Source organism: Salvelinus namaycush, chromosome 33 (genome assembly GCF_016432855.1).
Source record: "Salvelinus namaycush isolate Seneca chromosome 33, SaNama_1.0, whole genome shotgun sequence".
Lineage (NCBI taxonomy): Eukaryota > Metazoa > Chordata > Actinopteri > Salmoniformes > Salmonidae > Salvelinus > Salvelinus namaycush.
Genome location: NC_052339.1, coordinates 31904658 through 31932617, shown reverse-complemented (window position 1 = coordinate 31932617; position 27960 = coordinate 31904658). Strand labels below are relative to the sequence as shown.

The 27960-nt window shown below is 44.7% G+C and overlaps 1 protein-coding gene across 1 annotated transcript in view; it reads right to left on the bottom strand.

The window, feature by feature from the left end:
* The window catches only part of LOC120027914 (potassium voltage-gated channel subfamily H member 2-like), a 343572-nt gene that overhangs the window by 289513 nt on the left and 26099 nt on the right, over positions 1 to 27960 (bottom strand). Inside the window, exon 2 of the mRNA XM_038973009.1 lies at positions 26339 to 26569. Within this exon, the coding sequence (XP_038828937.1) occupies positions 26339 to 26569 (231 nt within the window). The remainder of the gene's footprint in view (positions 1 to 26338; positions 26570 to 27960) is intronic.

Sequence of the window (27960 nt, the reverse complement as noted above, 5' to 3'; positions counted from 1 at the left end):
AACGGAGCCATTAAGCAGAGAGGAATGGAACAGGGCTGCTTGATGCTGTGGCGGAGGATTCAATGGCACACGTAATACGGCATCATTAAATGTGCAGGGCTATTGAACATCCCGCTGGCACGACTCTCAAAACAATATGTCAACCCCATCAGTCACCTAGCCAAAAGACATAAGAGATCGACCGCAGTGTTTGTTTGACTCAGAGAAAAAGGGAAAGGCTTTCCGTTTCTATCCCCAGTGTTAGCTTGTATTAATATAATACTGATGTCAAACAAGAAGAAGACGGAAAAGGTGGCATCCTATAGTATTGAGTCAACAGAGAACTAGTATTCTTTAAGAGACAGGCATTCATTATTAGCCCGATGATAGGTGTATATCAGTGGAGGCTGGTGGAAAACCACGTTTGACTCAGTTCTAGTTATTCCATTCCAGCCATTACAATGAGCCCGTCCTCCTATAGTTCCTCCCACCAGCCTCCACTGGTGTATATTGAGTTTCAAGTTTCAAGTTTTAATGTCACATCTACAAGTACAGTGAAATGCCTTTCTTGTAAACTCAAAACCCAACAATGTAATGATCAATAACAACGTAATACTAGAAAAACACGAGAAATAAGAAGAAACATGAAGAACACAATAAGTAACTAAGTAAGAATACTATATACAGGGTCAGTTCCAGTACCATATTTACAATGTGCAGGGATACTGGAGTGATGGAGGTAGATATTGTAATGACCTGACTAGATCATAAATTAACAATTGTCCAGACAGAGAATTGAGTTTGCGAATTGACGGTTTATTAAACCAACTTTACACAGGCTACTGTTTGGCTGTAGCCCACGCCAAATAAATGGAAGATAACCCACAAGCCAATCGTGACCTTCTCTTGTGAAGCCCAGACGTAAGAGGGAGAACAAAGGCTAAACCTGGTCTTAACTTCCAATGCTCCATCCCCCTGCCCAACCCCCCTCCACGCCACTCCGCCAACCGCCAGGATGCCCGGCATCAGAACATTCCAGGCATTCCCGTGATTGGCAGATAGCAGGTTGATTGGCATGTCGGACCCCGCGAACACTGGGTACTGGTCAGTACAACACAACCACCTACTAGCCTAACACATAACACACAGCTGTCTGTGCGGGTCGCTACAATATGTATAGGGGTAAGGTGACTATATACAGGGTCACTTCCAGTACCATATTTACAATGTGCAGGGATACTAGAGTGATGGAGGTAGATATGTATAGGGGGAAGGGAACAGGGATACTAGAGTGATGGAGGTAGATATGTATAGGGGTAAGGGAACAGGGATACTAGAGTGATGGAGGTAGATATGTATAGGGGTAAGGGAACAGGGATACCAGAGTGATGGAGGTAGATATGTATAGGGGTAAGGGAACAGGGATACTAGAGTGATGGAGGTAGATATGTATAGGGGTAAGGTGACAGGGATACTAGAGTGATGGAGGTAGATATGTATAGGGGGAAGGGAACAGGGATACTAGAGTGATGGAGGTAGATATGTATAGGGGGAAGGGAACAGGGATACTGGAGTGATGGAGGTAGATATGTATAGGGGGAAGGGAACAGGGATACTAGAGTGATGGAGGTAGATATGTATAGGGGGAAGGGAACAGGGATACTGGAGTGATGGAGGTAGATATGTATAGGGGTAAGGGAACAGGGATACTGGAGTGATGGAGGTAGATATGTATAGGGGTAAGGTGACAGGGATACTGGAGTGATGGAGGTAGATATGTATAGGGGGAAGGGAACAGGGATACTGGAGTGATGGAGGTAGATATGTATAGGGGTAAGGTGACAGGGATACTGGAGTGATGGAGGTAGATATGTATAGGGGTAAGGTGACAGGGATACTGGAGTGATGGAGGTAGATATGTATAGGGGCAAGGTGACAGGGATACTGGAGTGATGGAGGTAGATATGTATAGGGGGAAGGGAACAGGGATACTAGAGTGATGGAGGTAGATATGTATAGGGGGAAGGGAACAGGGATACTGGAGTGATGGAGGTAGATATGTATAGGGGAAGGGAACAGGGATACTGGAGTGATGGAGGTAGATATGTATAGGGGGAAGGGAACAGGGATACTGGAGTGATGGAGGTAGATATGTATAGGGGTAATCACACTATATACAGGGTCAGTTCCGGTACCATATTTACAATGTGCAGGGATACTGGAGTGATGGAGGTAGATATGTATAGGGGGAAGGGAACAGGGATACTGGAGTGATGGAGGTAGATATGTATAGGGGTCAGGTGACTATATACAGGGTCAGTTCCAGTACCATATTTACAATGTGCAGGGATACTAGAGTGATGGAGGTAGATATGTATAGGGGGAAGGGAACAGGGATACTGGAGTGATGGAGGTAGATATGTATAGGGGTAAGGGAACAGGGATACTAGAGGGATGGAGGTAGATATGTATAGGGGGAAGGTGACTAGGCAACAGGATATAAGATAAACAGAGTAGCAGCAGCTTGTATGTGAGTGGGTGTGAGTGTGTATACAGTTAGTATATATGTACAGTGCCTTGCAAACGTATTCATCCCCCTATTTTTTCCATTACAACATGTAATTTAAATGGATTTTTATTTGGATTTCATGTAATGGACATACATAAAATAGTCCAAATAAGTGAAGTGAAATGAAAAAAATTACTTGTTTAAAAAAAATCTAAAAAATAAAAAACAGAAAAGTGGTGCGTGCATATGTATTCACCCCCTTTGCTATGAAACCCCTAAATAAGATCTGGTGCAACCAATTACCTTCAGAAGTCACATAATCAATTAAATAACGTCCACCTGTGTGCAATCTAAGTGTCACATGATCTGTCACATGATCTCAGTATATATACACCTGTTCTGAAAGGCCCCAGAGTCTGCAACACCACAAAGCAAGGGGCACCACCAAGCAAGCGGTACCATGAAGACCAAGGAGCTCTCCAAACAGGTCAGGGACAAAGATGTGGAGAAGTACAGATCAGGGTTGGGTTATAAAAAAATATCAGAAACTTTGAACATCCCACGGAGCACCATTAAATCCATTATTAAAAAATGGAAAGAATATGGCACCACAACAAACCTGCCAAGAGAGGGCCGCCCCCAAAACACACAGACCAGGCAAGAAGGGAATTAATCAGAGAGGCAACAAAGAGACCAAAGATAACCCTGAAGGAGCTGCAAAGCTCCACAGCGGAGATTGGAGTATCTGTCCATAGGACCACTTTAAGCCGTACTCTCCACAGAGCTGGGCTTTATCTTTTTTTATTTTTTTTATTTCACCTTTATTTAACCAGGTAGACTAGTTGAGAACAAGTTCTCATTTGCAACTGCGACCTGGCCAAGGTAAAGCATAGCAAATCGACACATACAAAAACACAGAGTTACACATGGAATAAACAAACATACAGTCAATAATACAGTAGAAAAAAAGAAAACAAAAAGTCTATGTACAGTGAGTGCAAATGAGGTAAGATAAGGGAGTTAAGGCAATAAATAGGCCATGGTGGCGAAGTAATTACAATATAGCAATTAAACACTGGAATGGTAGATGTGCAGAAGATGAATGTGCAAGTAGAAATACTGGGGTGCAAATGAGCAAGATAAATAAATAAATACAGTATGGGGATGAGGTAGATAGATGGGCTGTTTACAGATGGGCTATGTACAGGTGCAATGATCTGTGAGCTGCTCTGACAGCTGGTGCTTAAAGCTAGTGAGGGAGATATGAGTCTCCAGCTTCAGTGATTTTTGCAGTTTGTTCCAGTCATTGGCAGCAGAGAACTGGAAGGAAAGGCGACCAAAGGAGGAATTGGCTTTGGGGGTGACCAGTGAGATATACCTGCTGGAGTGCGTGCTGCTATGGTGACCAGTGACCGGAGATAAGGCGGGGCTTTACCTAGCAGAGACTTGTAGATAACCTGTAGCCAGTGGGTTTGGCGACGAGTATGAAGCGAGGGCCAACCAACGAGAGCGTACAGGTCACAGTGGTGGGTAGTATATGGGGCTTTGGTGACAAAACGGATGGCACTGTGATAGACTGCATCCAATTTGTTGAGTAGAGTGTTGGAGGCTATTTTATAGATGACATCGCCGAAGTCGAGGATCGGTAGGATGGTCAGTTTTACGAGGGTATGCTTGGCAGCATGAGTGAAGGATGCTTTGTTGCGATATAGGAAGCCGATTCTAGATTTCATTTTGGATTGCTTAATGTGAGTCTGGAAGGAAAGTTTACAGTCTAACAAGACACCTAGGTATTTGTAGTTATCCACGTATTCTAAGTCAGAGCCGTCCAGAGTAGTGATGCTGGACGTGCGGGCAGTGATCGATTGAATTGCATGCATTTAGTTTTACTTGCATTTAAGAGCAATTGGAGGCCACGGAAGGAGAGTTGTATGGCATTGAAGCTCGTCTGGAGGTTAGTTATTAACACAGAGTCCAAAGAGGGGTCAGAAGTATACAGAACGGGCTATTCGATGCTAATGCAGAACGCCACAGGATGTTTTTGTGCTGGTCAAGGGCAGACAGGTCTGGACTGAACCAAGGACTATGTCTATTCCTAGTTCTACATTTTTTGAATGGGGCATGCTTATTTAAGATGGTGAGGAAGGCACTTTTTAAAGAATAACCAGGCATCCTCTACTGACGGGATGAGGTAAATGTCATTCCAGGTTACCCCGGCCAGGTCGATTAGAAAGGCCTGCTCGCAGAAGTGTTTTAGGGAGCGTTTGACAGTGATGATGGGTGGTCGTTTGATCGCAGACCCATTACGGATGCAGGCAATGAGGCAGTGATCGGTGAGATCTTGATTGAAAACAGCAGAAGTTAGTTGGGATGATATCTGTGAGGGTGGCCGTGTTTACGGATTTGGGGTTGTACCTGGTAGGTTCATTGATAATTTGTGTGAGATTGAGGGCATCAAGCTTAGATTGTAGGATGGCCAGGGTGTTAACTTATGGCTGGGGGGCAGTATTGAGTAGCTTGGATGAATAAGGTGCCCAGAGTAAATTGCCTGCTACTCTGGCCCAGAAGCTAAGATATGCATGTTATTAGTATATTTGGATAGAAAACACTCTGAAGTTTCTAAAACTGTTTGAATGATGTCTGTGAGTATAACGGAACTCATATGACAGGCAAAAACTTGAGAAAAAATCCAACCAGGAAGTGGGAAATCTGAGGTTTGTAGGTTTTCAAGTCTTTGCCTATCCAATATACAGTGTAAAATTTGGTCCAATTGCACTTCCTAAGACTTCCACTAGATGTCAACAGTCTTTAGAACCTTGTTTCAGGCTTCTACTGTGAAGGGGGAGAGAATAAGAGCTGATTGAGTCAGGTGTCTGGCAGAATGCTATGAGCTCAGTCAGGCGCGCTCGTGAGAGTTAGCTGCGTTCCATTTCCTTTCTAAAGACAAAGGAATTGTCCGTTTGGAATATTATTGAAGATTTATGATAAAAACATCCTAAAGATTGATTCTATACATCGTTTGACATATTTCTACGAACTGTAATGGAACTGGCGTCTGAACTAAGTGCCTGCGCCGTGTGAATTTGGATTTGTGAACTAAACGCGTGAACAAAAAGGAGGTATTTGGACATAAATGATGGACTTTATTGAACAAAACAAACATTTATTGTGGAACTGGGATTCCTGGGAGTGCATTCTGATGAAGATCATCAAAGGTAAGTGAATATTTATAATGCTATTTCTGACTTCTGTTGACTCCACAACATGGCGGGTATCTGTATGGCTTGTTTTGGTCTCTGAGCGCTGTACTCAGATTATTGCATGGTGTGCTTTTTCCGTAAAGCTTTTTTGAAATCTGACACAGCGGTTGCATTAAGGAGCAGTTTATCTAAAGTTCCTTGTATCTTTTATCAATGTTTATTATGAGTATTTCTGTAAATTGATGTGGCTCTCTGCAAAATAACTGGATGTTTTGGAAGCAAAATATTACTGAACATAACGCGCCAATGTAAACTGAGATTTTTGGATATAAATATCAACTTTATCGAACAAAACATACATGTATTGTGTAACATGAAGTCCTATGAGTGTCATCTGATGAAGATCATCAAAGGTTAGTGATTAATTTTATCTCTATTTCTGCTTTTTGTGACTCCTCACTTTGGCTGGAAAATGGCTGTGTTTTTATGTGACTAGATGCTGACCTAACATAATCGCATGGTATGCGTTCGTCGTAAAGCCTCTTTGGAATCGGACACTGTGGTGGGATTAATAACAAGTTTATCTTTAAAATGGTGTTTAATACTTGTATGTTTGAGGAATTTTAATTATGAGATTTCTGTTGTTTGAATTTGGTGCTCTGCACTTTCACTAGCTGTTGTCATATCAATCCCGTTAATGGGATTTCAGCCGTAAGAAGTTTTAAGCATGTCCCAGTTTAGGTCACCTAGTAGCACGAGCTCAGAAGATAGATGGGGGGCAATCAATTCACATATGGTGACTGAGGGCACAGGTGGGGGCTGAAGGGGGTCTATAACAAGCGGCAAAAGTGAGAGATTTGTTTCTGGAAAGGTTTTTAAAAGTAGAAGCTCGAATTGTTTGGACACAGACCTGGATAGTAAGACAAAACTCTGCAGGCTATCTCTGCAGTAGATTGCAACACCGCCCCCTTTGGCAGTTCTATCTTGCCGGAAAATGTTATAGTTAGGGATGGACATTTCAGGGTTTTTGGTGGTTTTCCTAAGCCAGGATTCAGACACGGCTAAGACATCCGGGTTGGCAGAGTGTGGTAAAGCAGTGAGTAAAACAAACTTAGGGAGTAGGCTTCTAATGTTAACATGCATGAAACCAAGGCTTTTACGGTTACAGAAGTCAACAAATGAGAGAACCTGGGGAGTGGGAGTGGAGCTAGGCACTGCAGGACCTGAATGAACCTCTACATCACCAGAGGAACAGAGGAGAAGTAGGATAAGGGTACGGAAGTGTGGCCAGAAAAAAAGCCATTGCTTAAAGAAGAAAATAAGCAAACATGTTTGGTGTTCGCCAAAAGGCATGTGGGAGTCTCCCCAAACATATGGAAGAAAGTTCTCTGGTCAGATGAGACTAAAGTTGAGCTTTTTAGCCATCAAGGAAAATGACATGTCTGGCACAAACCCAGCACCTCTCGTCACCCTGAGAACACCATCCCCACAGTGAAGCATGGTGGTGGCAGCATCATGCTGTTGGGATGTGTTTCATCAGCAGGGACTGGGAACTGGTCAGAATTGAAGGAATGATGGATGGCGCTAAATACAGGGAAATTCTTGAGGGAAACCTGTTTCAGTCTTCCAGAGATTTGAGACTGGGACGGAGGTTCACCTTCCAGCAGGACAATGACCCTAAGCATACTGCTAAAGCAACACTCAAGTGGTTTAAGGGGAAACATTTAAATGTCTTCGAATGGCCTAGTCAAAGCCCAGACCTCAATCCAATTGAGAATCTGTGGTATGACTTAAAGACTGCTGTACACCAGCAAAACGTTTTATTTATTTATTTATTTAACCTTTATTTAACTAGGCAAGTCAGTTAAGAAAAAATTCTTATTTACAATGACGGCCTAGGAACAGTGGGTTAACTGCCTTGTTCAGGGGCAAGAACGACAGATTTTTACCTTATCATCTTCGGGAATTTGATTTAGCATCCTTTCGGTTCCTGGCCCAATGCTCTAACAACTAGGCTACCTGCCGCCCCGAACTTGAAGGAGGTGGAGCAGTTTTGCCTTGAAGAATGGGCAAAAATCCCAGTGGCTAGATGTGCCAAGCTTATAGAGACATACCCCAAGAGACTTGCAGCTGTAATTGCTGCAAAAGGTGGTTCTACAAAGTATTGACTTTGGGGGGTGAATAGTTATGCCTGCTCAAGTTCTGTTTTTTTTGTCTTATTTCTTGTTTGTTTCACACAAAAATGTCTTGCATCTTCAAAGTGGTAGGCATGTTGTGTAAATCAAATGATACAAACCCCCCCAAAATCAATTTTAATTCCAGGTTATAAGGCAAAAAAATTGGAAAAATGCCAAGGGGGGTGAATATTTTCGCAAGCCACTGTATGTGCATATTATGTGTGAGTGATCAGATGATTGTGTGTGTGAGAGAGTGTGTAGAGCCCTGTGAATGTGCATAGAGACAGTGCAAAAATACAAAATAAAAGTTCAATACTGATACAAGGTTAACACAGGCAGTTTGTCTAGCTATTTTGTTAGCTATTTGTCAGTGTTATTGCTTGGGGATAGAAGCTATTCAAGAGCCTGTTGGTGTCAGACTTGATGCACCGGTACCGCTTGCCGTACAGATGCAGAGAGAATAGTCTATGGGCCTGGGTGGTTGGAGTCTTTAACTATTTTCCAGGCCTTCCTACCACCGCCTGATACAGATGTCCTGGACGGCAGGTCAGCTCAGCCCCAGTAACGTTGTTCTATCTAACAGCACAACATTTGTGCAACATTTCACAACTTTTCTGGAACATTTGGAACCTGTTCTTTAGCTTTAATACTTAAAAACTTTATATATATATATATATATATATATATAACTACTACTACTTTTAAAAATATATTTTTTACTTTTTTTCTGTTAGTCCCGCTACCTGTTGGTCCATGGAGTCGTCTGTTAGGTGGGTGCTCTCTAAGCTGTGTGTAAATCAGAGAGACCACCCTCTACCACTGTTCTGGCTGTTCAAGAGATAGAAATCCCTTTTTTCTCTGACACACGGACTGTTCTCCTTTTTATCCCTCCAGCTCCATTCATCCCTCTCTATATATACAGTATCTCTCTCTCTATCTCTCTTTCTCCATCTGTCTCTCCACGGGCAGAAAGGATTGGAGTGCTGTAGGAGACCACTATATTAAGTCTCAACAACTCTTCTTCTTCTCCTCCCTCTACACTGATGTGAAAGAGCTGGACAGGTGAAGGTACATTCCTCGTATCCATCGACACTGATGTGAAAGAGCTGGACAGGTGAAGGCAGCTAACATTAGCTGGCTGGCTCGCTAGCTAACGTTACGTGTATGATCTGTGTTGGAATATTATTCCTATCTCAGAGCCATTTGTATTGCTAGTTATAGACTAATGTTAGCTAGCTAGCTAACATTGAAATTGGTTGGTTATCTACCTGCAGATTCATGCAGGGTAGTAACGTTATGAGTTGGGATTACGGTTAATTGTTTAGCTAGAAAGCTACATGTCTAAACAAAAGACTCCACTTTGCAAGTAACCATTTCATTAGAATGTTCATGATGTCACTGCGACAAGTGCCAGAGCACAGTATAACTGACGAATACTCAACACCCGTTAAATATGGCCGGTGTCAGTAAGCATTGGCAAAAAAGCAGAATTAAATTGTTGCCAGCAGCACAGTTTCAGTCACCAACACTCAGGATAACATAAAAACAGCCTAACCAGCTCTGCTAGGGGGAGTAAAATGGTCAGAGTGAGCTGTTCTCTCATTTGTGTCTGGAAGTAGCCAGCGTTAGCCAGTAAGCTTGGGTGCTTGACTGTTGTTAGGTCAGAATGCTCGGATCAACCCTACTCATTGGCTTGAGCATCCAGTGTGCACTCTGAACACACTGAGAGCGAAGCACTTTGAATTTACGAACCGACAATCTGACAACGCTCTGAGTGTACGAACGCCCAGAGCGCAGTCTGAGTACACTCTGGTGTTCCAGATTGAATTTCCGATCACACCCGTAGTATAAACCAGCCTTTAGTCTTAATCTTTGGTTGTTTAGTACATGGCCTCACATGTGAATCCTTGAAGAGATGAGTGGGGTTAGGAGGGTGTGAACGATACTGAATGGGTGTAGACAAAGAAGATCTCCCCAGTAGGTGTACCAAAACATTCAAGGGCAATTTTCTCAAAAGTAAGGTAATTTTATCAACTTTCAAAGCAGAATTACTTTCCGATTGTTCCTCAACTGCAGTGTATGATAGGCCATGTCATAGTTCTACATTTTATCCAATGTAAAAAACACAATTTCAAATTTTGTTACATAAGACCCAATCTAGCCGATCGATCGCATCACATCACTACTTGCACATCATCATCTGCTATTTATCACTCCAGTGTCAATTTTCTAACCTGTAATTACTTCGCTACTGTGGCCTATTTATTGCCTTACCTCCTCACGCCATTTGCACACACTGTATATAGACTTTCCTTTTCCTTTTTTTTTCTTTCTATTGTGTTATTGACTGTACGCTTGTTTTATCCCATGTGTAACTCTGTGTTGTTGTTGTGTCGCACTGCTTTGCTTAATCTTGGCCAGGTCGCAGTTGTAAATGAGAACTTGTTCTCAACTAGCTTAACTTCTTTGGGGTAGGGGGCAGTATTTTCACGTCCGGATGAAAAGCATGCCCAGAGTAAACGGCCTGCTACAAAGTCATAAAAGCTAGAATATGCATATTATTAGTAGATTTGGATAGAAAACACTCTGAAGTTTCTAAAACTGTTTGAATGATGTATGGCAGGCAAAAACCTGAGAAGAAATCCAACCAGGAAGTGGGAAATCTGAGGTTGGTCGATTTTTAACTCAGCTCCTATTGAAGACAAGGGAATACTCCGGTTGGAACATTATTGAAGAATTATGTTAAAAACATACTAAAGATTGATTCAATACTTTGTTTGTCATGTTTTTACGGACTGTAATATAACTTTTTGAACTTTTCGTCCGCACTTTCCGCTGGACCTGCCCGCGCGTCGTGAGTTTGGAAAGTGTACTTGTAATTCCATGCATAACAGTTGTATCTTTTAGCAATGTTTATTATGAGTATTCCTGTAAATTGATGTGGCTCTCTGCAAAATCAAAGGATGTTTTGGAACTTCTGAACGTAAGGCGCCAATGTAAACTCAGATTTTTGGATATAAATATGAACTTTACCGAACAAAACATACATGTATTGTGTAACATGAAGTCCTATGAGTGTCATCTGATGAAGATCATCAAAGGTTAGGGATTAATTTTATCTATATTTCTGCTTTTTGTGACTCCTCTCTTTGGCTGGAAAAATGGCTGTGTTATTCTGTGAATAGGCACTCACCTAACATAATCGTTTGGTTTGCTTTCATCATAAAGCCTTTTTGAAATCGGACACTGTGGCTGGATTTACAACAAGTGTATCTTTAAAATGGTGTAAAATACATGTATGTTTGAGGAATTTTATTTATGGGATTTTTGTTGTTTTGAATTTGGCGCCCTGCAGTTTCACTGGCTGTTGAAGAGGTGGGACGCTACCGTCTCACGTACCCTAGAGAGGTTAAATAAAGGTGAAGAAAATAATAAATAAATAAAGAACATGTGGTCTGAGAAGAGCAATATCGGCAGGCCAAGCAAAGCCAATATGCTGTGATGAGGCACTAGGCCTACTGCACAAACCTAATTCCTGTTTTATTAGGTTAATGTTACATTTGTTAATTAAGTCTTGTATTTATTACATAAGTCTGAGCAAGAGATCTCGGCTTGCATTTTGACTCTGAAAGTGATCTTGACTCCGAAAAGTTTGGTGACCACTGCTGTGGATACAGGAGCCCTGTTCCGATACTTTAATTTAATTCCCTCCTTCTTTCCTTTCCTTCCTTCCTTCCTTCCTTCCAGTCATCACTGAGGTTGGGATGCCCAGGAAAGGGATGAATTGTATTCCTCAAGGAAGGGATGCATTTCAAAGGTACTCTACCAGGGCCTAGAAGTATCCCTTAGGCACTTGGCAGTGCAGCTATTACTGTAACATCAGTCTAAGGAGACCCTCCTTATGTGTCACATTTCAGGGTTCCACACTCCATCGGCACTGACTTCTAAGGGCTTTGTGAATGTCACTACTGTGTCTCAGTCAGGGAGAGAGAGAGAGAGACTCAGGCCTGTACTCCAGAGGAGGATCACAGGGAGGCTGGATCGATAAAGGAAGCCAAAGCCTCCATTTCACTGATCTCCAGATAATTGTAACATGCCACATGGAGGGAGGGAGAGAGCGATGGAGGGAGGGAGAGAGCGATGAGGGAGGGAGAGAGCGATGAGGGAGGGAGAGAGCGATGAGAGAGGGAGAGAGCGATGAGGGAGGGAGAGAGCGATGAGGGAGGGAGAGAGCGATGAGGGAGGGAGAGAGCGATGAGGGAGGGAGAGAGCGATGGAGGGAGGGAGAGAGCGATGGAGGGAGGGAGAGAGCGATGGAGGGAGAGAGAGACCGATGGATGGAGGGAGGGAGGGAGCGATGGAGGGAGGGAAGGAGGGAGGGAGAGAGCGATGGAGGGAGGGAGAGAGCGATGAGGGAGGGAGAGAGCGATGAGGGAGGGAGAGAGCGATGAGGGAGGGGGAGAGCAATGGAGGGAGGGAGGGAGGGAGGGAGGGAGGGAGGGAGGGAGGGAGGGAGGGAGGGAAGGAGGGAGGGAGGGAGAGAGCGATGGAGGGAGGGAGAGAGCGATGAGGGAGGGAGAGAGCGATGAGGGAGGGGGAGAGCAATGGAGGGAGGGAGGGAGGGAGGGAGGGAGGGAGCGAGGGAGCGATGGAGGGAGGGAGGGAGGGAGAGAGCGATGGAGGGAGGGAGGGAGGGAGGGAGGGAGGGAGGGAGGGAGGGAGTCAGGCTAAAAAAAGCGTGACTCTCATCAAACCAGCCCAAATAAAGCATATCCAACGGACCCACCCCTCCCCACCCCAAAGCACACCCTTAATAAGCTAATAAACCATTTCCTTGGGCTGGGCCGCTGGGGGATAATGCCCGTGGTAATTATGAGGATGAAACTAATATGGCCGCCTGGCCCGGGGCTCCATCTGTATTAATGGAGACACTGAAGCATGATGCTGGACAGAATGAATCGCAGAGGAAAACATCACGCAAAAGAGTGGACAACTTCTTGTTGCCAAGAAGAAGACTCCTCGGGACAGCATACTGGACACACATTAGCATGCATAAACACACACACATATAAATGTATGCATTAACGTACAGACACAAACACACACAAATGCACCAAATGTTCTCTCAAGTACAAAAGGTCCTTTTCTCCTCCCTCAGACATTCTGTCTGGCGGTACCCTCGCTTTCTCTCTTGCACTTCCCTCTAATTTCCTCCTTTATTTCTCCATGTCCACCTCCACCTCCCTTATCTCTCCCTTTCCCTCACTCACCATCTCCCTATTTATCTTACTCTTTCCTCATTTCTGTCTCCATCACTCCATCGTGCTCTCCCTCATTTTCTTTATCTCTGCCTAACGCTTCATCTGTGTGTGTGTTTGTGTGTGTGTGTATGCATGCATATTTGTGTGTGAAGATGTAGGGGGGACAGAGGGAGTCCCACATACCGTTCCTACCCTACAGTTAACACTGAGCCAGACTGACCTCTGCACAGTGTCAGCCTGAGCTACTTCGGACACCACAGACTTTTGAATAGATACACAAATATGCACACACACACACACACACATATCAAAAGAGACACAGATGCTAAGACACACATGCTCGTAACTTGTTCCCTATCTTTCATAACTTGTTTCATATCTCTCGTAACTTGTTTCATATCTCTCGTAACTTGTTTCATATCTCTCGTAACTAATTTCCACAGGGGATATTTTTGGAGGCTCAAACTTGCTGTTGTGTGTGTGTGTGCACATATACAGTATGTGTGGGAGGCAATCTCTGCCCCAGTGGAGAGAAACTGCAGAGAGAAGCAATTCCCACTGCCACCAGGCAGGCAGGCAGGGTCTGACCAGAGCAGTGGAGAATCCAGCAATGTCATCTAAAAAATACAATCGAATATAATGGCCTTACTGTACAGCAAGGACTTCTATGGAAGCACTATGTGCACATAAGAGGTAGCCTATTTTGCATCACATAATATCTATATAGGAAAAAGCTGATCTCATAATATCCTACAAATTGACTATTTATCTATTCTATACTTCTGGCTTTTTATAGACTCATTCTATTCCAAAGCCATTTCCTTCATAGCATTGTGCTTCGTGTTTCAATACTGACAAAGGACAGAAGAAGCTGACTTGAAGATGGAATCCTTTATTTGTGAAATACATCCCAACTTGTGATTGACAGGGGATGATGGACTGATGAGAAAGGTAATGAGACAATAAAGGTTTGCAGTCCACCCATACTGCACTCTGTTCTCTCTCCCTCTCTCCATCTCTCTCTCTCTCGCCCACTTCCTCTCTCTCTCTCCCATTCTCTCTCTCCCTCTTTCCCGCTCTCACTCCCTCTCCCTCTATCTCCCCTTCTCGCTCTCTCTCCCTCTTCCTCTCTCTCCATCTCTCCCACCTGTCATCTCTCTCTCATCCCTCTCTCTCTCCCACTTCCTTTCTCTCTCTCCAGCTCTCCCCTCTCTCTCTCTCCCACTTCCTCTCTCTCTCTCCCACTTCCTCTCTCTCTCTCTCTCTCGCTCTTTCTCTCTCTCTCCCCTTCCCGCTCTCTCTCCCTCTCTCTCCCCTCTCTCTCTCTCTCCCCTTCGCGCTCTCTCTCCCTCTTCCTCTCTCCCCCCATCTCTCCCACCTGTCATCTCTCTCAATTACATCTATTTATATCTCTTTCTTTCCTCTTTCACACTAATTTCTCTCTATTGTGCACAATCTAAGGGTTCCATTAGTGTGTGTGTGTGTGTGTGTGTGTGCGCGGTCACCGTCTCTCCGTCTCTCTCTTGGTGGAAACACCTCAGTGGAAACCTCCTTTGTAACCTGAACATGTGAATCCTCTCCAAGGGCTTTGTTGTGGAACTATCCCATTAATTAATGACTCTGGCCAGGGAACCTGAGATCATTGCATCAGAGCAATCAACACACTGCTAGTAATGTCTAGCAAAGCCAACATCTAAAATAAAAAGTTTTATTGCACATGTAACATAGGTGGTTCAGCGAAGACTTGTGTGACCGCTCTAGGATACCCAGTTGGTCATCATCGTCAGCAGCAGCAGCATCATCATATTTAATCATTCTAATATGTTACATCACAATACAACTCTAATCATTCTAATATGTTACATCACAATACAACTCTAATCATTCTAATATGTTACATCACAATACAACTCTAATCATTCTAATATGTTACATTACAACTTTAAAAGTGAGATAAGACCACAACTCTTAAGACCACAAGAAACCACTATTCGAAAGCGCCATGATCTGTAGTCTTTCAGAATACCATTTAGACAGTGATTAGCAGGTTGTTGGTATTCAGTAGTGGTGCCCACCTCTATCCCAGTCTGGGAGTTGGCAGGGGATCAGTGGGGAGGAGAAGCAGAGGGGGATGGGGGTTTGCTCTTTGCTTACCGGGACGCTTCAGTGGACTTGCCAGCTGACCTGGAGCTGCCTATCTGTACACACAGTCTAAAAATACAGGCTATTTGCCCAGGAATGGCAAACAAGCACAAGCAACTACACTGCAAATCTCAGAATAAGACCATCATATCCCCTCATTGTTATGCAATCAGTCAGGGAGGGCAGCCAGTGTGTTGGCTAGCTAGCTGTTAGCCCAGGGTGTCCGTGCCATGCCTGCCTGGCCCTGCATGGTGACTAATTGGGATCGGAAGGATTCAGCGTCTGCCAGTTTTGCCCCGGTCTCCAATCAATATGCCATTAAACTTACATTTGAGTCATTTAGCAGAAACTCTTATCTAGAGCGACTTACAGTTATAGTGCATTCATCTTAAGATAGCTAGCTGGGACAACCATGTATCTCAGTCATAGTAAGTACATGTTTCCTCAGTAAAGTAGCTATCAGCAAAGTCAGAGCTAGTTAAGGGGGGGAGGTCAAGTGTGAGTGTAAGTTTACAAAATACTTTTTGGGGGGGTGGAAGGGGAGGGGCGGGGGACAGGTGTGAAGATGGGTACTGTGGGACTATTTAAAATACTTTATTAAGATAAAGGCCCTGTAAAAAATAGTGAGGCACATACAGCCATAGAACAGGTCATAGTGGCCAGTATAACAGGTCATAGTGGCCAGTAGAACAGGTCATAGTGGCCAGTAGAACAGGTCATAGTGGCCAGTAGAACAGGTCATAGTGGCCAGTAGAACAGGTCATAGTGGCCAGTAGGACAGGTCATAGTGGCCAGTAGGACAGGTCTTAGTGGCCAGTAGGACAGGTCATAGTGGCCAGTAGAACAGGTCATAGTGGCCAGTAGGACAGGTCATAGTGGCCAGTAGGACAGGTCATAGTGGCCAGTAGGACAGGTCATAGTGGCCAGTAGGACAGGTCATAGTGGCCAGTAGGACAGGTCATAGTGGCCAGTAGGACAGGTCATAGTGGCCAGTAGGACAGGTCATAGTGGCCAGTAGGACAGGTCATAGTGGCCATAGAACAGGTCAATACACTGGGCAGTTAAAGAGTAAACAGGAGCCTGACAGGCAGTGCAAGCTATCAGACCTCCCCAGGGACTCCCTGCTGTACGAACTAGCTATGCAGTACAGATAGTTTCCACCAGGGGCTTGGGTTGGAGAGGGGCCTTCTTACTCTGCGGTACACACACATACACACATTCGTAAACACAGGTGCAAACTACACACACGCGTATACACACACACACACTACTCCAAAAAGGAAGGCGGTAAGGAGCCAATCATGAAATGCAGGATATGGAGACAAGTTCATCTGGATTGAGTGTTGTTTTTGAGAGGGGAGGGGTTAGTGACTGACAGAGAGTGTTGTTTTTGAGAGGGGAGGGGTTAGTGACTGACAGAGAGTGTTGTTTTTGAGAGGGGAGGGGTTAGTGACTGACAGAGAGTGTTGTTTTGAGAGGGTAGAGGTTAGTGACTAACAGAGAGTGTTGTTTTGAGAGGGGAGGGGTTAGTGACTGACAGAGAGTGTTGTTTTGAGAGGGTAGAGGTTAGTGACTAACAGAGAGTGTTGTTTTTGAAAGGGGAGGGGTTAGTGACTGACAGAGAGTGTTGTTTTTGAGAGGGGAGGGGTTAGTGACTGACAGAGTGTTGTTTTTGAGAGGGGAGGGGTTAGTGACTGACAGAGAGTGTTGTTTTGAGAGGGTAGAGGTTAGTGACTAACAGAGAGTGTTGTTTTTGAGAGGGGAGGGGTTAGTGACTGACAGAGAGTGTTGTTTTTGAGAGGGGAGGGGTTAGTGACTGACAGAATGTTGTTTTTGAGAGGGGAGGGGTTAGTGACTGACAGAGAGTGTTGTTTTGAGAGGGTAGAGGTTAGTGACTGACAGAGTGTGTTTTTGAGAGGGGAGGGGTTAGTGACTGACTGTGTGTGTGTGTGTGTGTAATATATGTGTGTTTGTGTGAGGAGGTTGTTAAGTGAATCGTTAGTGATGTTTGTGTAGCTGGTTCCCACACACAAACACAAACACACATACAAACATACTAACAAACACACACACACACACACACACACACACTACTACAGTACATTGAGTGTGTAACGAGGCAGACGTATGGCAGAACTGCTATCACACAGTGCTCTGTCATGATTCATTACTCAGGTGTCAACAAAAGAGGAGGAACCCATACTACACAATAACAATGCCTGGGTCTAGTCTGATGGGTCTAGTCTGATGGGTCTAGTATGTAGTCTGATGGGTCTAGTATCTAGTCTGATGGGTCTAGTATCTAGTCTGATGGGTCTAGTATCTAGTCTGATGGGTCTAGTATCTAGTCTGATGGGTCTAGTATCTAGTCTGATGGGTCTAGTATCTAGTCTGATGGGTCTAGTATCTAGTCTGATGGGTCTAGTCTGATGGGTCTAGTCTGTAGGGTCTAGTATCTAGTCTGATGGGTCTAGTATCTAGTCTGATGGGTCTAGTATCTAGTCTGATGGGTCTAGTATCTAGTCTGATGGGTCTAGTATCTAGTCTGATGGGTCTAGTATCTAGTCTGATGGGTCTAGTATCTAGTCTGATGGGTCTAGTATCTAGTCTGATGGGTCTAGTTTCTAGTCTGATGGGTCTAGTTTCTAGTCTGATGGTTCTAGTCTGATGGGTCTAGTATCTAGTCTGATGGGACTAGTATCTAGTCTGATGGGACTAGTATCTAGTCTGATGGGACTAGTCTGATGGGTCTAGTATCTAGTCTGATGGGTCTAGTATCTAGTCTGATGGGTCTAGTATCTAGTCTGATGGGACTAGTATCTAGTCTGATGGGACTAGTATCTAGTCTGATGGGTCTAGTTTTGTAGTCTGATGGTTCTAGTCTGATGGGTCTAGTATCTAGTCTGATGGGTCTAGTATCTAGTCTGATGGGACTAGTATCTAGTCTGATGGGTCTAGTATCTAGTCTGATCGGTCTAGTATCTAGTCTGATGGGACTAGTATCTAGTCTGATGGGACTAGTATCTAGTCTGATGGGACTAGTATCGAGTGTTGTTTTTGAGAGGGGAGGGGTTAGTGACTGACAGAATGTTGTTTTTGAGAGGGGAGGGGTTAGTGACTGACAGAGAGTGTTGTTTTGAGAGGGTAGAGGTTAGTGACTGACAGAGTGTGTTTTTGAGAGGGGAGGGGTTAGTGACTGACTGTGTGTGTGTGTGTAATATATGTGTGTTTGTGTGAGGAGGTTGTTAAGTGAATCGTTAGTGATATTTGTGTAGCTGGTTCCCACACACAAACACACATACAAACATACTAACAAACACACACACACACACACACACACACTACTACAGTACATTGAGTGTGTAACGAGGCAGACGTATGGCAGAACTGCTATCACACAGTGCTCTGTCATGATTCATTACTCAGGTGTCAACAAAAGAGGAGGAACCCATACTACACAATAACAATGCCTGGGTCTAGTCTGATGGGTCTAGTCTGATGGGTCTAGTATGTAGTCTGATGGGTCTAGTATCTAGTCTGATGGGTCTAGTATCTAGTCTGATGGGTCTAGTATCTAGTCTGATGGGTCTAGTATCTAGTCTGATGGGTCTAGTATCTAGTCTGATGGGTCTAGTATCTAGTCTGATGGGTCTAGTCTGATGGGTCTAGTCTGTAGGGTCTAGTATCTAGTCTGATGGGTCTAGTATCTAGTCTGATGGGTCTAGTATCTAGTCTGATGGGTCTAGTATCTAGTCTGATGGGTCTAGTATCTAGTCTGATGGGTCTAGTATCTAGTCTGATGGGTCTAGTATCTAGTCTGATGGGTCTAGTATCTAGTCTGATGGGTCTAGTTTCTAGTCTGATGGGTCTAGTTTCTAGTCTGATGGTTCTAGTCTGATGGGTCTAGTATCTAGTCTGATGGGACTAGTATCTAGTCTGATGGGACTAGTATCTAGTCTGATGGTTCTAGTCTGATGGGTCTAGTATCTAGTCTGATGGGTCTAGTATCTAGTCTGATGGGTCTAGTATCTAGTCTGATGGGTCTAGTATCTAGTCTGATGGGACTAGTATCTAGTCTGATGGGTCTAGTTTTGTAGTCTGATGGTTCTAGTCTGATGGGTCTAGTATCTAGTCTGATGGGTCTAGTATCTAGTCTGATGGGACTAGTATCTAGTCTGATGGGTCTAGTATCTAGTCTGATGGGTCTAGTATCTAGTCTGATCGGTCTAGTATCTAGTCTGATGGGACTAGTATCTAGTCTGATGGGACTAGTATCTAGTCTGATGGGACTAGTATCTAGTCTGATGGGACTAGTATCTAGTCTGATGGGACTAGTATCTAGTCTGATGGGTCTAGTATCTAGTCTGATGGGTCTAGTATCTAGTCTGATGGGTCTAGTATCTAGTCTGTTGGGTCTAGTCTGATGGGTCTAGTCTGTAGGGTCTAGTATCTAGTCTGATGGGTCTAGTATCTAGTCTGATGGGACTAGTATCTAGTCTGATGGGTCTAGTCTGATGGGTCTAGTCTGTAGGGTCTAGTATCTAGTCTGATGGGTCTAGTATCTAGTCTGATGGGACTAGTATCTAGTCTGATGTGTCTATTATCTAGTCTGATGGGTCTAGTATCTAGTCTGATGGGTCTAGTATCTAGTCTGATGGGTCTAGTATCTAGTCTGATGGGTCTAGTCTGATGGGACTAGTATCTAGTCTGATGGGACTAGTATCTAGTCTGATGGGACTAGTATCTAGTCTGATGGGTCTAGTATCTAGTCTGATGGGACTAGTATCTAGTCTGATGGGATTAGTATCTAGTCTGATGGGTCTAGTTTCTAGTCTGATGGGTCTAGTATCTAGTCTGATGGGTCTAGTATCTAGTCTGATGGGTCTAGTATCTAGTCTGATGGGTCTAGTCTGATGGGACTAGTATCTAGTCTGATGGGTCTACCCTCTAGTCTGATGGGTCTAGTTTCTAGTCTGATGGTTCTAGTCTGATGGGTCTAGTATCTAGTCTGATGGGTCTAGTATCTAGTCTGATGGGTCTAGTATCTAGTCTGATGGGACTAGTATCTAGTCTGATGGGTCTAGTATCTAGTCTGATGGGTCTAGTATCTAGTCTGATGGGACTAGTATCTAGTCTGATGGGATTAGTATCTAGTCTGATGGGTCTAGTTTCTAGTCTGATGGGTCTAGTATCTAGTCTGATGGGTCTAGTATCTAGTCTGATGGGTCTAGTATCTAGTCTGATGGGTCTAGTCTGATGGGACTAGTATCTAGTCTGATGGGTCTACTATCTAGTCTGATGGGTCTAGTTTCTAGTCTGATGGTTCTAGTCTGATGGGTCTAGTATCTAGTCTGATGGGTCTAGTATCTAGTCTGATGGGACTAGTATCTAGTCTGATGGGTCTAGTATCTAGTCTGATGGGTCTAGTTTCTAGTCTGATGGGTCTAGTTTCTAGTCTGATGGGTCTAGTTTCTAGTCTGATGGTTCTAGTCTGATGGGTCTAGTATCTAGTCTGATGGGACTAGTATCTAGTCTGATGGGACTAGTATCTAGTCTGATGGGACTAGTATCTAGTCTGATGGGTCTAGTATCTAGTCTGATGGGTCTAGTATCTAGTCTGATGGGTCTAGTATCTAGTCTGATGGGTCTAGTATCTAGTCTGATGGGTCTAGTATCTAGTCTGATGGGTCTAGTATCTAGTCTGATGGGTCTAGTATCTAGTCTGATGGGTCTAGTATCTAGTCTGATGGGTCTAGTATCTAGTCTGATGGGTTTAGTATCTAGTCTGATGGGACTAGTATCTAGTCTGATGGGACTAGTATCTAGTCTGATGGGTCTAGTATCTAGTCTGATGGGTCTAGTATCTAGTCTGATGGGTCTAGTATGTAGTCTGATGGGTAAAGTATATATTCTGTTGGGACTAGTACCTAGTCTGATCGGTAAAGTATCTAGTCTGATGGGACTAGTATCTAGTCTGATGGGTCTAGTATCTAGTCTGATCGGTCTAGTATCTAGTCTGATGGGACTAGTATCTAGTCTGATGGGACTAGTATCTAGTCTGATGGGTCTAGTATCTAGTCTGATGGGTCTAGTATCTAGTCTGATGGGTCTATTATCTAGTCTGATGGGTCTAGTATCTAGTCTGATGGGACTAGTATCTAGTCTGATGGGACTAGTATCTAGTCTGATGGGACTAGTATCTAGTCTGATGGGACTAGTATCTAGTCTGATGGGACTAGTATCTAGTCTGATGGATCTAGTATCTAGTCTGATGGGTCTAGTATCTAGTCTGATGTGTCTAGTATCTAGTCTGATGGGTCTAGTATCTAGTCTGATGGGTCTAGTATCTAGTCTGATGGGTCTAGTATCTAGTCTGATGGGTCTAGTATCTAGTCTGATGGGTCTAGTATCTTGTCTGATGGGTCTAGTATCTTGTCTGCTGGGGGTGCAACACAATATTAGGAAGGTTTTCTTTCTGTTTTGTTCACTCAGTGTACTGTATGTGCTTGACTTTGGTAGTTTAGAATTGTTTTAATTTGGGTTGTTTCTTTCACATGCTACTTATTTCCACAAATAGAGCCTTTGATGTCTTGTCTTGCAGGATGTTAAACAGACATAGTTGTCATTATCAGCACCTCCAAGTTGCATTCCATTACCGTTAATGCTGCATTCTATTCTACAAGCACCTCAATGTAATCTATTTTTCAAGACGTGGTCTGTGATAAAAGAAATCAATGAAACAACTACTTGGCTTTTCAACACAAGAAACATAACATGAAAATTGATACACAAGCCATGAGAAGCTTCCCCTTAAAGATTTTGCAGTGTGCAACTGTAATTATGAAGATCATTTCTTGTGTGGCTGTCAATAAATTATTGCCTAATTTATTGTATAAGATAGATAATTTATTGTGTCATTTTTTTATAATGGTGTTGATTGTTAGTGGGACTTTTTCGTGGCAGTTGGATTTAGCCGTGAAGGTCATCTCCATAAAAAAGTAAGTACTTAAAGGCCACTTCTGAGTACGCTCCTTAGTTACAGCTGCTAAGCAATCACATGAAGAGGCCATGGGCTTTTAGCAATTGTAAGCCACCTGAGAGACTGTATGGTTTCAAATGTACACCTGGGCCCAGATTCACAAAACAATTCTTACACAAAAACTTAATAAGTATCTTAAGAAAAAAAAAAGATAAGTTCCTAAGAGAGAGAAAAAAAGGTGTCAGTTAAGTTGAAATGTGTTCTTAATTCTTAAGAAGGTTTTTGGAATCTGTGCTCTGGTGCACCAACATTCCCTCACAAGCCTGCTTAGCTGTCATCACTGATCACCATCAACGTGTGGGGGCTCACAAGCTCTGGTTGGATGGGGCACATCATAAGCCATGGCAAAATGTTTAGAAGTACAGGCCATTAGCTTTTAAAATGGCAAAAATGGCAAAATATTCTCTCAGCTTCATGTCAAAATGTGTAGAATAACAGGGAAGGTGGGAGGGGGATTGCTCGAACCTTGCTGGGGGCCTAGTGAAACGCCACGATCTCTGATGACGCCATTGTAGGGCCGTACATCTCTGATGACAACGGATAGCCACTCCAAAGAGAAGGTGGACCAGACATCTATAGACACACATGACTTGAGCATATTTTTCAGCTGTCAAAGCTGTGGAAAAATAACTAATATGCTGAGCAATAGAACAAAAGAGTGGTGAACGGGCCTCACAAATATGAGGGGCAACGGGAGGGGACACCTCTGAATGGCCCAGCCTCTGAATGGCCCAGCCTCTGAATGGCTTAGCCAGTGGAGCAGAAAAAGGGCAGGTGCTTTTCCCCAATGAAACCCTGCTGCAGAAGGCCTGCATGCAGGGCTACTTAATGAGACCCTGCTGCAGATGGCCTTCAGGGAGGGCTACTTAATGAGACCCTGCTGCAGATGGCTTGCATGGAGGGCTACTTAATGAGACCCTGCTGCAGATGGCCTTCAGGGAGGGCTACTTAATGAGACCCTGCTGCAGATGGCCTTCAGGGAGGGCTACTTAATGAGACCCTGCTGCAGATGGCTTGCATGGAGGGCTACTTAATGAGACCCTGCTGCAGATGGCTTGCATGGAGGGCTACTTAATGAGACCCTGATGCAGATGGCTTGCATGGAGGGCTACTTAATGAGACCCTGATGCAGATGGCCTGCAGGGAGGGCTACTTAAGGAAATTATGAGGGCTATGTATAGGCCCCCTTGGAACTCATTCCTGGACAATCAGGGGGCGAAAGAGAGCAACGAGCAGAGGGCTGCGGGAGGCTTCCATGCAGAGACAGAGTTCAGTATGTACCTGTTCCCTGGAGGCCTCAGATCTCTGGGATAACAGGCACACACAAAGAGACTGGCAGTCTGAGTGGAGCTTACTGAGAGCAAGAGCAGGGAGTGCCTTTACAGTATTTCAACCTGCTTGAGTTGACATTTCTAGAACTGGGACAGAACAGGCTCTACCGGCCGTAAAAAAAATAAAAAATAAAAAACAGTTCACAGTGGCCTCAAGAGGTCAAGAGTCTTTGAAATCCGGAGACTGTGCTGACCGGAAACAGGCGCTGATGTACAACACACACAGTGTACAGTCCCTAACTCCCTGCAACTGCATCAGAGCTGGAAGAGTTTAGCTGGACAAGATGATTGATTAAGTAGCGTTCAGATCGACATCGGACAATTGAGTGTGAGAGAAGGAGCGATTCATCAAGGCTAATGCCGGGGAGCAGTGGTAGATGAATGGAGCGGGGTATTGCTGCACAATCCCTAAACTACCCTTCCCACCCCTCTTCCCTTTCTGTCACTTCATTCTTTCCAACATTAAAGGGATCCTTTTCTTCCCCTTACTCGTGCATTTTAATGAAGAGGAGGAGGAGGAGGAGGGGGAGGGGGATGAGGAGGAGGAGGAGGAGGAGGAGGAGGAGGCATTGCATTTCCACATCATGTATGAGTTATGTATGAGTTTCCAGGGTGCGCTGCATTTCGATCGTGTCTTTCTGATGAGCCGAGGAAGACTCACTCTGGGAGGGGTTGGCTAAGACAAGCCTAGACCAGTTGACCTATCAGAGGTGAGAGATTATGGATCGGGCAATCCCCTGAAAGCGCATAATGACTCTTCATAAGAGTGTCAGACACTGAAGAGCGAAGGGAGGTGAGGGGGGGGGGGGCCCAAGGGAAGTGTGTTCCCCCAATCACATGGGATGTGGGTAACCCTGGCAACGCAGAGAGAGCCTCTTGACGGTCTCCCTGGTGACATTACAAATATACTTCCTGCTGTACTTCTCCACATTTAGGTGGACAGGGCCAGCCACATCCGAGCAGTGGATAACAGCTGTCAATACTCTGCAGAACTCGTATCACATACTAGAGCCTATACTGTAAGAATATAGGAATGAATCATCGTACTATGCTGTACTGTAGCTAGCTGTTATCGTTAGCATTGTAGCAACTACTGAGTGTCCACACTGGAAACAGAGCAGGGCACTAGAGAATCAGTACACACACACCGACACACACACACCGACACACACACACACAGACACACAGACACACAGACACACACACACACACACACACACACACACACACACACACACACACACACACACACACACACACACACACACACACACACACACACACACACACACACACACACACACACACACATTATTTTGAGTTGATTTCTCTATCTACTGCAGGCCAAGGGGGGAGTTGTGTATACAGGAGAAACAGATAACTCTGAGTATAAACAGTGGAAAGTCTGAATGGTGAACCAGGGGCGGACCGGTGCAGGACTCAAGAGAGCAAACAGCTGAGAGCAAACATCTGGCGCCATGTAGCCCTCTACTGCTGCTGCTACAGCTAGCCATGTAGCGCTCTACTGCTGCTGCTATAGCTAGCCATGTAGCGCTCTACTGCTGCTGCTATAGCTAGCCATGTAGCGCTCTACTGCTGCTGCTATAGCTAGCCATGTAGCGCTCTACTGCTGCTGCTATAGCTAGCCATGTAGCGCTCTACTGCTGCTGCTACAGCTAGCCATGTAGCGCTCTACTGCTGCTGCTACAGCTAGCCATGTAGCGCTCTACTGCTGCTGCTACAGCTAGCCATGTAGCGCTCTACTGCTGCTGCTATAGCTAGCCATGTAGCGCTCTACTGCTGCTGCTACAGCTAGCCATGTAGCGCTCTACTGGTGCTACAGCTAGCCATGTAGCCCTCTACTGCTGCTGCTACAGCTAGCTATGTAGCACTCTACTGCTGCTGCTACAACTAGCCATGTAGCAGCACCCTACAGCAGCTGCTACAGCTAGCTCTCCTCTTAATCAACACGCACAAGGCTAGGTGAGGAACTGATAAATACCACCTCCTCAGTCTGCTCCTCTCTCCTTCCACCTCTGCTATGTTTCTCTCTCTCTCTCTCCTCTAACCTCTCCCTTGTCTTTCTTTCCTCCTGTCTTTCTACTCTCTCTCACCTCTCTCTCACCTCCTTCCAATGGGACTCTCCAGGAACTGAGAACTGCAGCCGCCCTCTCTCTTTCTTTCTTTACCTATACCTTTTCTCAGTATCTCACTTCATCAGTCTTGCTTTCTCTTTGACTCCTCTATCATACGGTAGCGCTTTCCTCAGTTAGACCTGTCCGGCATATCTCACCGGGGGGGTGTCTATCTCTATTACCTGGAGGTGATTGAGTAGTGTGTCATTGGCCACCAGCCCAGAGCCTGATAGACCAGGCAGCACTGCATGTTCCCAGGTTATTCCTCCTGAGTGTTTTCCCCATATGACCTCACAAACCAGGATGACTGACACAACCAATGATCAGGCATCAGAGGGGGGACTGAGAATATACCAAGAGACTAGCAAATACAGTCATGAATATGAACCAAGTATAGAAGATATGGTACAGTGGTTCTTGGAAACCATAGTAACTAAGCAGGTTGAACTTGTACGAGTTTTCAACCTCACCGCAAAACACACACACACACACACACACACACACACACACACACACACACACACACACACACACACACACACACACACACTGCGTATGGTCCTACCATCCTTCCTGTACAGGTTGATCTCCACTTTCCTCTCTTCCGAGCCCAGCAGTGCTTGGGCCATCTGGGCAATGGCCAACCGCTTGGTTTGAGGGCCGTACAGGAAGTTACAGGTACACGGCTTCTGCATGATCTCAGCTCGCGAGTAGCCGCACATGGCGCAGAAGCCATCGTTGCAGAATATGATGGCACAGTTCTCCACCCGGGCATTGGCGATGATGAACTTACGACCTGAGGATGAGAGGAAGAAGGAGATGAGGTAGATAGCAGGAGAGATATAGTGTGTATGTGCATTTATGTATTGTGTTGTGTGTGTGTGACTAGTTGAAAATGGTGCATCCTTGACCTGATGAACAAGAGCTACATCCCCTTTGCTCAGCACCTCATGGCCATCTGAGTTTCATTAGGGAAAGGGGGATACCTAGTCAGTTGTATAGGGAAAGGGGGATACCTAGTCAGTTGTATAGGGAAAGGGGGGATACCTAGTCAGTTGTATAGGGAAAGGGGGATACCTAGTCAGTTGTATAGGGGGGATAACTAGTCAGTTGGGAAGGGAAAGGGGGATACCTAGTCAGTTGTATAGGGAAAGGGGGATACCTAGTCAGTTGTATAGGGAAAGGGGGATACCTAGTCAGTTGTATAGGGAAAGTGGGGATACCTAGTCAGTTGTATAGGGAAAGTGGGGATACCTAGTCAGTTGTATAGGGAAAGGGGGGATACCTAGTCAGTTGTATAGGGAAAGGGGGATACCTAGTCAGTTGTATAGGGAAAGGGGGGATACCTAGTCAGTTGTATAGAGGGGATAACTAGTCAGTTGGAAAGGGGGATACCTAGTCAGTTGTATAGGGAAAGGGGGATACCTAGTCAGTTGTATAGGGAAAGGGGGATACCTAGTCAGTTGTATAGGGAAAGGGGGGATACCTAGTCAGTTGTATAGGGAAAGGGGGGATACCTAGTCAGTTGTATAGGGAAAGGGGGGATACCTAGTCAGTTGTATAGGGAAAGGGGGGATACCTAGTCAGTTGTATAGGGAAAGGGGGGATACCTAGTCAGTTGTATAGGGAAAGGGGGGATACCTAGTCAGTTGTATAGGGGGGATAACTAGTCAGTTGTATAGGGGGGATAACTAGTCAGTTGGGAAGGGAAAGGGGGATACCTAGTCAGTTGTATAGGGAAAGGGGGATACCTAGTCAGTTGTATAGGGAAAGGGGGATACCTAGTCAGTTGTATAGGGAAAGGGGGATACCTAGTCAGTTGTATAGGGAAAGGGGGGATACCTAGTCAGTTGTATAGGGAAAGGGGGGATACCTAGTCAGTTGTATAGGGAAAGGGGGGATACCTAGTCAGTTGTATAGGGAAAGGGGGGATACCTAGTCAGTTGTATAGGGAAAGGGGGATACCTAGTCAGTTGTATAGGGAAAGGGGGGATACCTAGTCAGTTGTATAGGGAAAGGGGGATACCTAGTCAGTTGTATTGGCTGCTGTAGATTCATTCACCTCAGTCCATCTACAAACACCTAGCCTATTAGCTATACAATTAGCTGCTACACAAACTCATATTAACTCAGCACCGTGATTCAAAAATATAATTTAATTCGGTCATGATTACTACAAGTTAACTG